Here is a 14,343-nt window from a genome sequence, read left to right on the forward strand (position 1 = left end):
CCACGCCTTTTGAAAGACTTAAAGGCTACTCTGTGATCATAGGGCATCTTTCGGTCCAACCCAAGGAAGGAATCTCCTCCTCCTATCAGGTTGAGGAGCCTCAGAAGGTCTCCTGATTGAACTAACCTCTATAAGCAGCAACAGTCAAGAAGATAGGCAAAAGCCCCACTGCTAGAGCATGTTCACCACAGTGCTCCGGAGGTAACTGTACAAAGTAACTGCTGCAAAAACTTGTATGTTGCCTGGCAGCAGTTCTTGCAGGTGTCTAACAGGCAAATTATAAGCACAGCTGCGTATCTCAATACTGAATGGAAAATACCTATCTTAGAAAAGAATTTCAACAATCCATCAGAGATCTACTTGCCCTTCACAAAAGCAAGATGATGCACCAATGACTTCATCTGAGAATGAGATGGTTTCCGGGTTTCTGGTATATACCAAATCTCGCTCCTCTGCTACCAAAAGTTGACCAGAAGTCAACACAAAGGCTTACAGATCCTAATTACTCTAGTGTGGCTTGGGCAGTTCTACTACCAGGAAGGACTACATAATATTACTTGCCTAGATGATGTTCAAATTTCACATGAAAGCAAGAAACTAATTCTTCTCTCACACAACTCTTACCTCCTAAATGACTTTCTTGATTTTGCAGCTTTAGCAATGCAGAGCATTTCCCCATTACATGGGCACAGCTCTTCAGAAATCTTTTCGGCCTAGTTGCATCTTGTACTGAAATATTTGAAGCTCAGGTATTTCCAAAGTGCTGTTGTCAAATGAGTAACAGCTGGATCAAGACCTGCCTGGAAACTGCTGGCTATCGTGTCGATATCCCAAACATTGGTGAGGCGGCTCCCTGCAACTTCACTCATGTCTTCATCAGGCACTACACCACTTCACAGGCCTCGACACACTCAGGTGGATCATTAAATCGTAACATGGCTTACCTGAATTACTCTGAGGCATTCTTCCAAGCAAATGTATAGGAGGAACAGGAACTGCTTATTCTTGCATGCAACGAGACTACATATACATAGACTCTTGGAATGATGAATATTATTCCATCAGTAATCAGAGTTCTTTAATTGAAAGAACCAGATACAAATATACTTGTATACATGACACTCGAATATCCATTTTACATTTGTATTTTCCATTTCTTTTCGAGTCTTTTGTGGAATTGGCTTGTGTCTTTTAAAATGAGAGGGAACCGAGAGAGTGCTGTGAGTGCATCAGTATAATGATGTCCTCTGAACATAGGCACTTCTTGCACAAGAGAAAAGTGAAGAAAAATTTTTCTCACACATGAGTTCAGGTATGAGCTGTGAACACCAGGGACTTCCCGATCACTGGGAAGAAGCCCTTTCTTCTATTCTCTCCTCATTTAATACATAGCTTTGAACCTTTTTTATTTCAAACATTTCAAAATATCCAAATAGGAAGACAGAATGGCTAACTGACCTGTGACTCTCTCTCATTCATCACTACAATGGAGTGCTTCCCCAAGTCACTTGCATTTGTATGTCCACAGAAATAAATGACATGATCTGTTTTCTGTGTATAGAGAGAAGAGACGTGAAGATTAAGATTAAAAATCTTGACTGAGTTTAGATGTCCAATCTGAAGTTTCATGACTTGTTTTCTGACTATTTAGCATCCCATGTTTTAATATTTAAAATTCGTTTGCCTCTGGCTTCTGCTCTGTGTGCTCTGAACTCCTGCAACTCATGCCTCCAAGGGACCTAGCTAAGCACTCAGCAAGCTTGTGACCTCCTTTCTAAACTGGTTGAAATGACTTGCTTACCTGCACAAAACAGCTCTCTGGGAGAGGTAGGAATAGAATGCAAATCACAAGAGCAATACTAAGTGGCTTTGGCATGTTCTTTCTTGTGATCCTGTCTTACTTTATCACTTTTAGTTTTGCAAATTAGGTAATGTTGTTAGAGATGTTTCCTATGCTGTATGTTCCTGATTCAACATCACAGCAAATCTGTCTTGTCGAATGAATAAGAACTTCTGGGGAGGAAAAAAAGAAAAAACAAAACAAACAAAAAACCCACTGACAAAAACAAACAGCCATCCTGTGATAATGTAGGTAGCCCCTGCTGCCTTATACATGCAGCACATCGTTGAAATAAGGTTGCATTTCCTGTGTTTTAGATACTTGGCTTTGCAATCGTACTAATACTCTTGGTGTAGAGAAGATGGGAAGACAACAGTGTAACTTTACGCATTGCACAATGCACAACTTTACAAGTTTCAAAGCAGAAAAAGAAACCTATACCTTATCTAAATAACGTGACATTACATTGAAGCTCACGAGTCAGAGAAGCAGTGAAATCACAAGTCTGACCCCTCAGACATCTGCCGCTAGAAACTAATGAAGTAAGAGCAGATGACAACAGCACAGGAGATGTGAGGTGTACAGATAGCATGGCTCCTGTGTCTTCTATCTAGTCCCAGGCAGCTGATTCCATAGTACCTCAACACAGATCTAATTATCTTGACCACTTAAGTGTTCCTTTTCTTTTGAAAACTCAGTGTTTGACTCAGCCTCCGAGTGACCTTCACTCACACTGTCTCCCAAAATGCTGGAAAATTCCCCTTTTATCTTCATTCTGCTTCTTCCCTACACTCTTCTTCTTCTGGAACCAGAGCAGTCTCCTCTCACCACAGTCCTCACTGAAGATCTTTCTCCTCCTTTATGCCTTGCTCTTGCACTAAAAAGAACAAGGCTCCTCACCTAACCAGGCTGAACTCTCAATAGTTCAGCTTAACTTTTCCAACAGCGCACATAATTTTGCTGATTTATCTTTTATCCATTCTAAAATCAGAAATAACAGCCAGTTTCTCTATAATTTGCTGTAATAATAATATCCACAGATATTAATGAAAGTACATTTCAGGTTTTCATTTCAAGTACTTAAGCCCAGCCTGGCCCAGAGATACCCAAAGCAACACTTGCAGAGTCCTTCTGAGGCACTGTGCTCCTGGCATACAGCACATTCAGTAACCCCACTGGGAACACAGGTAAGCATTGCAGGAGCAAAGAAATGTAAACTGCCTATTGAGCACAAAAATCTGTGGAGGTTTTAGCTTTTAGACTCCTTGAAGTCCCTACTGAAACATTTCATGGTCTTCTTTTCTCAGCAATACCTGCACGTATTTTACCAAAGTGTCTTGCTCCAAAACATAAATAAGTTACAGCATTCAAAAGAAAAGACCTTCAATTCTTTTTGTAACCTGCATAAAGAAGGCATGATTCCCTACCTTCACATATAGATTCATATATAGATTCGCATCTATTGTAGTAAGAAAAAATAATCTTTGCAGTATGGAAAATGTCAATACCAAGTATTAAGAACTAACGTAAGTATCTGAAAAACATGACTATATAATGAAAAGTGTCAGGTAACGCTAACGACAGACCATCAGCCTTGCTTATAAAAATACACAGCTCATGCACAATTCATTTAATTTACAAGACAAATTTTAAAGAGGAGATGGAAGCAGAAAAACAATAGGCTGTTAAGTTTACAGAAGTCAGTGGAAGGTCTATTGAAAAGGTATGAGAAACTGGGAGGATGAAGTCAGAGGGCAGGTGGAGATGAAGAGAGCACTTAGTGCACAGAAACAATAACAGTGCTGCTATATTTTATTCAATCACACGGACAATCTGTAAGAGTAAACAACATCAAAGGGATTTTTGTTCCTTTAAAATAATAATAATAATAAGGAAATCAGCAGGCATGCTTCTGTACGTGGTTTCCCACCACAACTTCCGAATGAGCTGTGCAATTTCAACCCAGTCTGACAAAAAGGGCAAGGGAATCCAAAATATTATGTCCTGTTTCTATGTAGCTAGCCAGCTGCATAGAGAAAAGAGAGCCTGCGATTGTCCCACCTAGCAAAAGTTGAAGCTTCAGTGATCAGACATGAGAATGCATGCAAAACAAATCCATGAGAAAAAAAAAAAAAAAACAAGCTCCCTTCATTTCACTGCTGAAGGAACTTTTGTTTTCCTTAAATCAATAATGCCATGTGCAGTTAAACTCCACACTGACATATGTATATAACAGACATTTATGTCTTTAACATCTAATTTTTCAGTCCACATGTTTAAAACGAGTTTCCTTCAGGGACGACCATATCCTGTTATAGCCAACCCATGTGACAGTGCCATGTGCCACGTGATGGCACAGCCTTCACTGTTGCTTGTGAGAATCATGCCAAATCCTCTGGTTTGGAGAATATACCTTTACTTTGTGACAGCCTTCCACAGAGATAATCATGCCAAAACTCACAACACAATGCAAAGCAAAGCAGCCAATGAGCAAGAGCTGCAAATGTCATCTCTGCTGCTTCTGGGAGTTTGAACTGAAACCACTACTGTGTTCTGCAGACCAGCACAGGATTCAGTTCCTGTATTTAAGTGCTATTTCACCCTGAGATCCCTTATCTCCAGGATCTCCTTACATCCTGTTTTATTTGCATTTCAGGGTATGCACCAACCTCACATTAGAGAAGCTTGAAGTCACTGGCTCCAAACAATGAAGTCCTCTATACTTTGGGATACAACCTAAGAAACCATTTCTTTTCTCAGTAAGATCTTGCCTAATTGCACTGGTCTATACAACACACATTGCTTTAGAAAAAGGAAAGCAACATTGGAAATACCTTTTCTGAAAGACCCTCGACTTGTTCAATAATGCCATTTATTTGATACTACCACGATTAATTTTCACAGAAGATGAGATGTATCTTGTTTCCTTGACATTTCTGAGATGCAGTAGTGATGGAATATGGAGTATTCGTATACTATATCGCAATACAGTGATTTACTTAAATAATTTACATGCAGGGAATCAGAATTAAGGAGAAAAGTTATCGTGGAATTTAATTCTTAATTGTGCTCCTTAGTGTCTGTGCACTAGACAGAGAGCTTTCAGTAAGTAGGAGGAAATAGAATAAGAAAAATCCATCTTCTCCTGTTTACAGCAAATGCAAGTTAAGCTGAGCATCCTACAGCCAACACAGTCACATGCTAAGTTTCATAAACCTTACAAATTTCATAATGCAGTATGTCCACAGAAGTTCAGCAGGATTTGTGCAACTTCAGCTACCTATCTGCTATTTAAGTGTACTGCACTGATATGTAGCATTGCCTTAAGCACACTTCCGTTCTGTTAATACTTCTGTTTGATTCATGTGGAAAATGTTCCGTGTATTCAAAGTATCTCAAGGTTAGGTAATAAAATTAAACTGGGGAATTTGCTCACAACAGATTCATTCAGCAATTAAAAAATGATAACAAACACCAAATGAACAAAACCCTCCAACATTTTAAAAAGTATATGTTTAAGAGCCTAAGTTTGCAATCCACAAACCTGAAGTTCTAGTATTAGAGCGCACAGGTTCTGGAATTAGGGAAAGAAGGTTTTGTTTGGGTATGAATTTATAAGAATGAGTACATCATGGAAAAACCTAAAAAGTGTAACTGTTGTCTTCAATACAAACATAAATAAGCTTATGTGCATCTGCACAAGGGAAAGTAAAAGTGTAATTAGCATAGAACATGAAAAAAATGAATGGGTTTTATTGGTAATAAGGTACTGTAAGTCTAACCTCCACTGTGATCAAGCCAAGTGTATAAGTTAATCAAGGCCTTCACTGAAGTATTTCTGTTAACACTTTCATCTTACCAGTGGGAATTATTTATAAAACCCTTTTCCACTGCTAGCATGACAAGGTGATCATTAACACAGCACAGACCACGCAAAGGAATGAAATTGAAAACATGCGAAAGTGGCATGACGCTGGTACTGTAAGCAACTACCATAAATCATTCTGCTCCTCAAAATGATTTCAACAGTCTTGCTTGAAATCTAACAATCAAAAGCCTTTACAAAAAGTCTAATTCTTGAGATATAAATTTCTAGGCTTCCCAAGGAAATTTAACTTGACTTTCTCATGCATGAGAAATCAATTTGTTCAGCCAAGCCAGTTCCAAGTTCCTCTTTTAAGAGCTCACTTGGAACTGATTACAGAAGAAATCGACTTTTACACATCTTAGGTTTTGAAGTAAGGGCCTGCTGTGTCCCTTCACCCCCACCTCCCTTCACCCCCACTCCACCGCTAATTAAAGCAACCAAATCAGTGGGAAGTCTACAGTTCAGGGAAGTGGTGATACCATGAAAACAACTTTCATTCTCTGGTGCTGTTTGGCCCTGGCACAGGTAGGTTCTATCTCAGTCATTAAAAGTGCCGAGTGCTGACTTATGTGAAAAGAAGCTAGTGGTTTAGGTTAGTCTGCAAAGGCATTTGTGGTCCTCACCTCACTCCCACGCACACACACACAAACTGCATCCAAAAATTTGCTTGCAGAAATGTATAATCACCTCCTCCTTGGTGAAATCCCTTGGTGAATTTCCCTCTCAATGGAAAATGACATTACGAATAAAAAAGTATCATACATGCATGCCCTGGAATGGGGGCTTTGCAGCAGATGTGTTTTGCACAGGGCAATGCACAGGCTATCAGCTTCATTCTTTCAGAGGAGTTATCTTACAGTCAAGTTCGATGCAAAGGGCAGAACAACAGCACTGTTGTTATCACTGTTACCTCTGCTGCTGAAAGACAGAGACCTTCACTCTCCACAGCTGCCAAGTGGAGTTTTCTATGAGCAATGTATTTACTAATAAATACTAATGTATTTAGCAATGTAATAATGGACTACTTCCTACAGCATTAGCTGTACACATCTCAGCATGTATTCTTCTATTCTATATATAATACAGATGAACATTTAAATTGTAAGTATGAAGAGTTTACAAACTAGATCACTACAGTACTGAGCTAGGCTTTTCAAGTCATTGAAAACTTGTAAAATTTTGCAAGCTCTCCAGCCCATCATATTCTTTCAGTTGTAATCCCATGTCAGCCTTTACAAAGCATACTACTACGATAGATACACCAGACCCGTCCTCTCACTGATCTTTCACATCAGAATTTCCAGAATGCAGCTCTCAAATGCACTGTGAGGGCGGTGTTTAAGACACCAAAAATACCACAGATGCTGAGCTGTATCTGTTTGTACTGCTTTCCTTCACGTGACCTCCTCTGTCTTAAGCAGTCTAAGGAGGTCAGAGGCAGTTCCAAGTTATATGGATAACTCAGATCCTTTTGTGCTAGCACCCCATTTGCTCCAGCTTTCACCCATGTCAGCTAATGAATGAATGAAAAGTTACACACTTCCATATTCCAATTTATTCAAGTAATACATTCTAATCTTGGTAGGGATACTGAACACAGGCGCAAAATATTATACAGATTATAGGCTAAATCCAGTAATCTTTATTTGTCATGGGACCTCTATTCTGTCTCTAAATAAATATGTTAAGATAATATTTCAAAATTCTAGATAGGAAGACGAAGCTGAGTATTTTTGTTGATTCTTAGCGTGCCCAGAATTAGCAGTGTAGAATGCCAGCTACAGGAAACAACAAACAAACCCTCAAAACCACAATGCTTCATGACTTAGCTGTAAGAACTAGTCAGCAAAGACAGATAATACAATTTGTTTTTACCTAGAATTTCATGCAAAGGAAGACAACACAATGAGCTCTGGGTCCATGAGGCCAAAGGTAACTTCTAAAGAGTTTTCCAAATAAAATATTTAAGCCAATTTTCTAGCCTTTTCTGTCTACTTTTCCTCTGCATCCAGGGAAAATATCTACACATTATTCAAGAGTCACCATTAAGACAGGAAACAATCGTATTACAAATGCAATCTGAAAGACTTCAGTTACTTCCCAATCAGATCTTCCAGTAATTTTCATAAAAATAGGAAACGTTTTTAGGGTATAAAACTAGAATGGCAGATATAAAAGAAATGTTAAAGATTCTGAATATACCTATGGGTATAACATTATGATACAAGTAGGCCACAGGTCAAATCTGCTTCTGGAACAGAACTAAATTTATTCTAGCAAAGACACCAGATGAATTCATTTACACTCGTAAACCTCAATTCTTTCATCTTGCAACTGACCTGTAATTGTGTGCTTCTTAGAACTATTACAGTAGATGTAAAAAACACCAAATTATAGCTTCTAGCCACAGTAAATGTTTCATAATCTCTACCACGTGTCATTTTGCTTTCTGGAACAAGCTTCTTAGATGTAAGGTCGTCATAGTCATCAGGTAGTCACCAGCTACCACAGATATTTATCATCTATTAATTTGCTGTGATTTAAATGAATCTTATGTATGCACGAAGAAGTGTTTACCTTTAAAAGCACAGAAGGGGAAAAATAGATGTGGCCAGAGGTATTGTCAAGTAGAAGGCTGAACATTCAACATTTTAAGGAGCACGTCCTTGTCTGTGACCCCTACTCTACTTACAATCCTACAATTATGGACAGTGTTGGTACATTATCTGTGATGTTACCTTGCACAGTCTGTGGTACTTTTCAGTAATGTCTAGTGCACTTCTCAGTGCAGAGTGTTCTTGTAATTCCCAGCAGCACCCCCTCCACCTCTCTTGTTAGAACCCCTTTCAGCGTTTTCCAGGAATACACACACAGCTGTTCGACCTCTCCTCCTGTCCTCAGCTTGCTTTATCTAACATAACCGAAGAGCTTTCACCACTTTACAGTGTCTGTGAATACAGTCCTACACTGTATTTGATTACAGCACTGCAAACTGCTGCCAGTATTTCACACTTTGCCACTGAGGTGGCAGGCAGTATTTCTTTTAACATAGACTATCACATAGATGCCACACACAACCTTTATAAAATAAGTATCCTTTGTGCAGTTTCATCTTGTTCTGCAATGGGAACAACTCTGTTTCACTGTGAGCTTTTTCTGCTTTTGATTGTTTCTGAACTTCATTGCATCATCTTCTGCTTCTACGGAGATGGGTCTTGTCTACTCTCGAAGGCCATTTGGCTAAATGTCTCCTCCCATTGAAATCCTAACATTCAGCTCAAACAATTCCTCTTTTATGACAGGTTTAGTTCATTTTGGACAGTTGTGCATCTGGTTACCAGAATTCAGTTATCAAGAAAACTGTCAAAGCAAAATAAATACTGGAGCTGATCCCAGAAAAAAAATTACATTAGCCTTCCTTTCATTTGCCCCCAGCACAAGGAACACCACTGCGTTATAGCTAACGCCAGGAGCAATTTTCCATCAGTAGCCCTGTCATTGCTGAGGACTTCTGCACACTACCCAAAAGCCCTGTGGCACATCACAAGATCTGACTAGGAGAACTTTCTGGTGGATCAGATTCCAAATTTACAGAAGACTCTCCAGGTAGCTTAAAATTCATGGGTGTTATTTAAGTACTCTGTGAATGCTGTTTTTTCCTACCCAGGGCAGTTGGGAGGACTTGAAATTGATCCAACTGTTGGAAGCTCTTAACTTTCCACACAATAGTGGTTGACATCATGTACTTAGAATGAAAACATTCCATCTTCTGCATGCAGCTGTGCTCCTCCACAGCACTAAAAATCTTGTTTTCAGGTTAGCAACTGGAAGAGCCCTAGATAGCTTCAGCACAGCGCTCTCTACAGACAAATTCTGATTCCATGTTTTCCATAACTCCTCCATCAATCTCTGAAGAATCTAAACAGAGAAAAAAAAATGCACAACTCTAACTTAAATCAAGAAATGGAAACGAATCACTTATGATCCTGCCACAGATTCCAGTTAATACATCCTCAAAGCAGCGTATGCATACAGTTCCCTAGTTTATGTTCAGGTAATTACCATCTATTTCTTTAAGGCAGGCAGCTGCCAGAACTGGTTTTAAGAGATGCAATTAAGGGAATTGTTTGGGGCCTCAGCTTACAAAGAGGTCTATTAGCCTAACCTGAACATCGGGGCAAGTCAACCAATGCATGAGAAAAGTTGAACCCTACACATTAATCTTTGTCCAGGATCAGAGTAACCCAACTCGTTTTTTATACACCACACTCCTCCCATTTGCCTCCCTAGAAGGGAAGCACAATGCCAGCACAGAAATATAGCAAAGCAGTGGATCTCTCCCCAGGTTTGGCAAGAGGACTGACACATCAGTCTTTCTCCTTTACATGGTTCATTAGAAGAGACGGACTTTTGCTATGACCAAGGTTTCTAGGTACTTTAAGGAATAAAACACAGCTTCAAATACCAACAAGGACTTGAGGCAGCAATGAAAGTACAATGTATTTCTTTACATTTTCCTGTGCAGTACGTGGGATGCTCTTATCACCCAGCTGAATAGTACCAGTGACAACAGTATTTTTAGCATATGAGTTTTGCACAGCATTTACTCCTAGCCGTTTCACCAGCAACTAGAGAATGGATTTAATTTGTTTCCTTGTCCTGGAAGACTTCATGGATCAGTCATAAAGGACATTTGGGGTACAAGTTTTGAGATTGTGTCAGTCACCCATGATTTGCTGATATCACCTGTGGTGCTGATGATGAATGCCAGGCCATTGGACAGTATTAACATCACACAGCCAACATTATCTCTTATCTTTCAACTGATTTACAAGATCTTCTCATGGCACATATGTATGAGAACTTCTGTACAGCTTTAGATTCACTGAAGAAGATTTTTAAAGGACAGGAAAAAGGAACATAAATCTGACCAAAATCTCTTCTCTTTCAAATGTAAATACAGCCTGATGCTTTCTTAACTTCTCCTTTTCTACCTCTGCTAAAGGCTTATTTATGCATCTCATCTCCAATAAACATAAACGTGAGACTTTTAGCACACATCTGCACTACTTTCTACAGTCAAGAAGTTTTTATTTTAATTTACCTTCTGTATTCATGATGTGTGGGAAAAAAAAAAAAAAGAAGCACAAGGAACAAACAGCTTTGATTTTCTTCATGCCACGGAGACAGCCTGATTGACAGAGAGGTTCTATTCAGCCAAATGCTAAAGACTAGAAAAAAATTTGAAGTTACCTTGCAAATGTTTCATTCTTTAACCTAATGAAATCACTTTTTTCCTCTCCCCGGAGCACAGTTTAACTTCCCCCTTAACTCACATTTACATTCTCTAGTCAATAGGCAATACAAAAGTTACTGAAAGGTGAGTCTCCTCCATACCTTTAGTCTGAGAGGTTAGAGGCCAGCGGAGACCATGGGTCACATGATGACTTCCACAGGAATCTCAACCAAATCTGCTGTGCAGACCAGTAGTGCCCCTTTCCCAACAGCATATCTGTCATTTTCACTAATCACCTCCCTGAAGGTTAGAAGTCAAATGGAAAGGAACAACCAGGAATAAAAGTGAGTTTTGCACTGCCTTTTATGCAGGAACTCCTGAGACAAGAGTATGAGTATCTTGTACTGTTTCATTCTGAAGTGTGTGAGATGGGAAGAGAAGGATCAGGATCAATATCCCTGCATTTTTGGCCAGTGAGTTAATCAGCAATATATTCTGTCTATGTCACCCATAGACCCAATTCCATTCTCAGAATTAGCCCAAAAAGCAGCTTCCAGAGAGCAGCCTTGCTCATCTCTAAGCCATGCTGCTGTGTCACTATGCTGCTGTGCTTGCCTGCAACAAGAGGTTCCCAAAGGCCTAAATCATATTAGGCCTCTACATCACTCAGGTACATTCAAAAACTGACTCAGCTCTGAAAGCCTAATTGTTCATCTACACTTCTGAAGTTGTCTGAGCTGAATCAAATCAGCTAAATTGGCACCAGTGCTGAAAATTTTTAAGATCTTAACCCAACTTAAGGTTGACTTGGTAATTTACCAATATAAATGTTAATCTATGTGGTTCAGAGAACTGCATTGGCTTAGCTGTAATAGTAAAAAAGACAGTTTATCTAAGTTTTTCAATTTCTGACAATCTTATAACTTTAGAAAGCGCTTCTCTGGATAAGAAAAAAAAATGCATAGAGCAAAATGACACCAATGAATACAACTTTCGTTCTAGCAAATGAATTTGTCAGGATATTCAGTTAAAGCAATCATCAACAGAGAAAGTAAACTCCTTTTTCTTCTTTCTTGTAAGGAGTAACCCTCCTGGATGAGCAATGCTGCTTGTGAATAGGTCTAGACTTTACACAGCCACGGGTCACTAATTTAATTAGATTTCAAAGCAGCTATTCTACATTTACACTGAATACAATACTTCCTGTACCCTCCCTCATACTAAGAGGAATAAAACAATCCCACAGAAGTTTACACCTCAATGCATGAGGAAACAACAACAAAGTGTACATGCAATACCTCGAGTTACAGATTGGGTTTATATTGTTCAAGTTATTAGTAAAACCTTAACTACCTCATAAGTTATTTTTAGCAAGCAAAACAAAAGGTCTTCTCGTTTCCAGTGAGACAGGACTCTATTCAACCTGCTCTGTTCAGAAAATGACTGCAGCCAGCCAGCCAACCTCACTAACCCACACCCCCCCATTAGTTTTTACCTAATTACAAAAATTAAATTAAGCTCATCTGAATGAATAAAATAAATTAAAAACATGAACTTTACCAGTAACAGTAGGAGCTTTCAGGGGAAGAGAAGGACAGAGCAAAGAGAGCACAGGAGACCTGCTGTGTATCAGTTTGGTCTTCTGAGCTTTCCTCCTTTCACTCAAAAATAGGGGCTGCAATTTTGACCGTTCTTTTATCACATCTGTTACCTGCTGTTTCAGGCTCTGCAAGGTTACTGCTCTAATCATTTGAGTGATCCAAAGCTGCATGGATTATGCAGTTATTTGAGGAAATGGGTTTTTTTGCCCTCACTAAAAGCCATGAAGGAATAACACACAAGTTCACATTCTCTTCCAGGAGCTCACGTAATGCTTCAAAGAATTACAAAAGATAGGGGCCGTTACAGGAAGTGAAGCCACGCTAATAGAAAGGTCCATTTGCCTCCAGTTTCACCACCTATAAATGACCTGAAAATGCAACACGAAACAGTCACACTGCTACACATATGCTATAATTCAGCAACATGTAGGCAAAGAAAGAATGTCCTATAATGGGTATATTAACAATCTATGCAAATAAACTGAGTTTGCTACTGATAGCAAATAGTCTAGCTTCACACATCTTCTTCCTGAAGCAGAGTAAAAATTCAGACTCACTCCAGCTGCTGCATACACACCCTTGTGCTATATTCTGCTGCATGAAAAACAAATACCAGCTTGTACCAGTTATCAATTCTGCAGGCTTAATCAGAGTTATCAGGCTATAAACAGAGATTCCTATGGACCTCAGACAAATAAAACATTTAAGGTGTTCATTCCCTAAGCTGGCAATTCAGTTCTTCTGTAGACAGCTATGGCCAGCTGCTTTACGTGCTGTATATACAGGTGAGAGTTTTGTGGAGAGCAGACATGATAATGCTTGTGCCAACATCTCTGGCAAGTCCAATGCTTGGAATTTGTGAGCAGTATTCCCGCTTTACATGCAGTAAATTAACAGCAGTAAAAGGTGACACTCACAACAGTGCAGTCTTTCTGGAAATATAACATCTACTTGGGCATAAAGACGTTTGAGGAACAAAGAAAACTGAAATTATAATAGGCTGTTTACTCTCTTATGTTAACTAGCGTTAATGGCAATGAAACTGAAGCAATTACAGAGTGCACAGAAATAGCACTCTAGTCATCCAGTCCTTGTTTTGATCTCTTGAGTCATCTTTCATTCTGATCTCATGATAATACTGCTGTGCCACAATATGTATTTGTCATCACATAATGGAAATGAAAAGTCAGTCAGTATAAGCTATCCAGCAGTTTTTAAGACATGAAGGATTTAAAGAGAGCTGTTCTATGGCTTCTAATGAATTCTAATGCATTAGAAACTTTAGAATCTAAGCTGTGATAAAAGGAAAGACTTCCACGGTATGAGATGTGAGGAAAAATATTGCAGTTATTTGAATGTCATTTAGGAATTTCCAGGACAGAGAGCAGTGGTGACCCACAAAATGTCTTCAAAAAAAAAAACAAAAAACAACAAAAAAAAAAAAAACAAAAAACAACCCAACCATACTGTATACATGTACATATGTAAAAAAAGGGTATGAAAGAAAGTAACAAACAACAACTGAAGGTACTGCTTATTTTTATCTAGTTGCAAATGAAAGCCAGCATTATCCTATCCTGAAAGGCAGACTGCAAAGCACAGAGAAATAAAGGAGTTTAGTACAGAAAAAGCTCACAGGCAGAAACAATAGCAAAAATGTTAAATGGAGGAGGAAAGAATCTGGACTGTATCTTCAAAAGCAGTGTACTTTGCCATTCATGGTATATGCATATTCTTACTATTTTTAGCATAACTAAGGGGGTAAAGTAAGTTTAGGGAATGAGTCCCTATCCTGATT

The 14,343-nt window shown here is 39.0% G+C and overlaps 1 protein-coding gene across 7 annotated transcripts in view; it reads right to left on the minus strand.

The window, feature by feature from the left end:
* Positions 1-14,343, minus strand: part of THADA (THADA, armadillo repeat containing) — a 213,404-nt gene that overhangs the window by 9,734 nt on the left and 189,327 nt on the right. The window contains exon 37 of one of the 7 annotated variants that reach the window (XM_040697060.2): positions 1,459-1,551. The exons of 5 other annotated variants lie outside the window; for them this stretch is intronic. In XM_040697060.2, the coding sequence (XP_040552994.1) occupies positions 1,505-1,551 (47 nt within the window). In that variant the 3' untranslated portion in view covers positions 1,459-1,504. Of the gene's footprint in view, positions 1-1,458; positions 1,552-11,105; positions 11,245-14,343 lie in introns of those variants that run through there. One more of the 7 variants, XM_040697061.2, reaches the window with a different exon arrangement.

The sequence above is a fragment of the Gallus gallus genome, chromosome 3 (genome assembly GCF_016699485.2).
Source record: "Gallus gallus isolate bGalGal1 chromosome 3, bGalGal1.mat.broiler.GRCg7b, whole genome shotgun sequence".
NCBI classification, from domain to species: domain Eukaryota; kingdom Metazoa; phylum Chordata; class Aves; order Galliformes; family Phasianidae; genus Gallus; species Gallus gallus.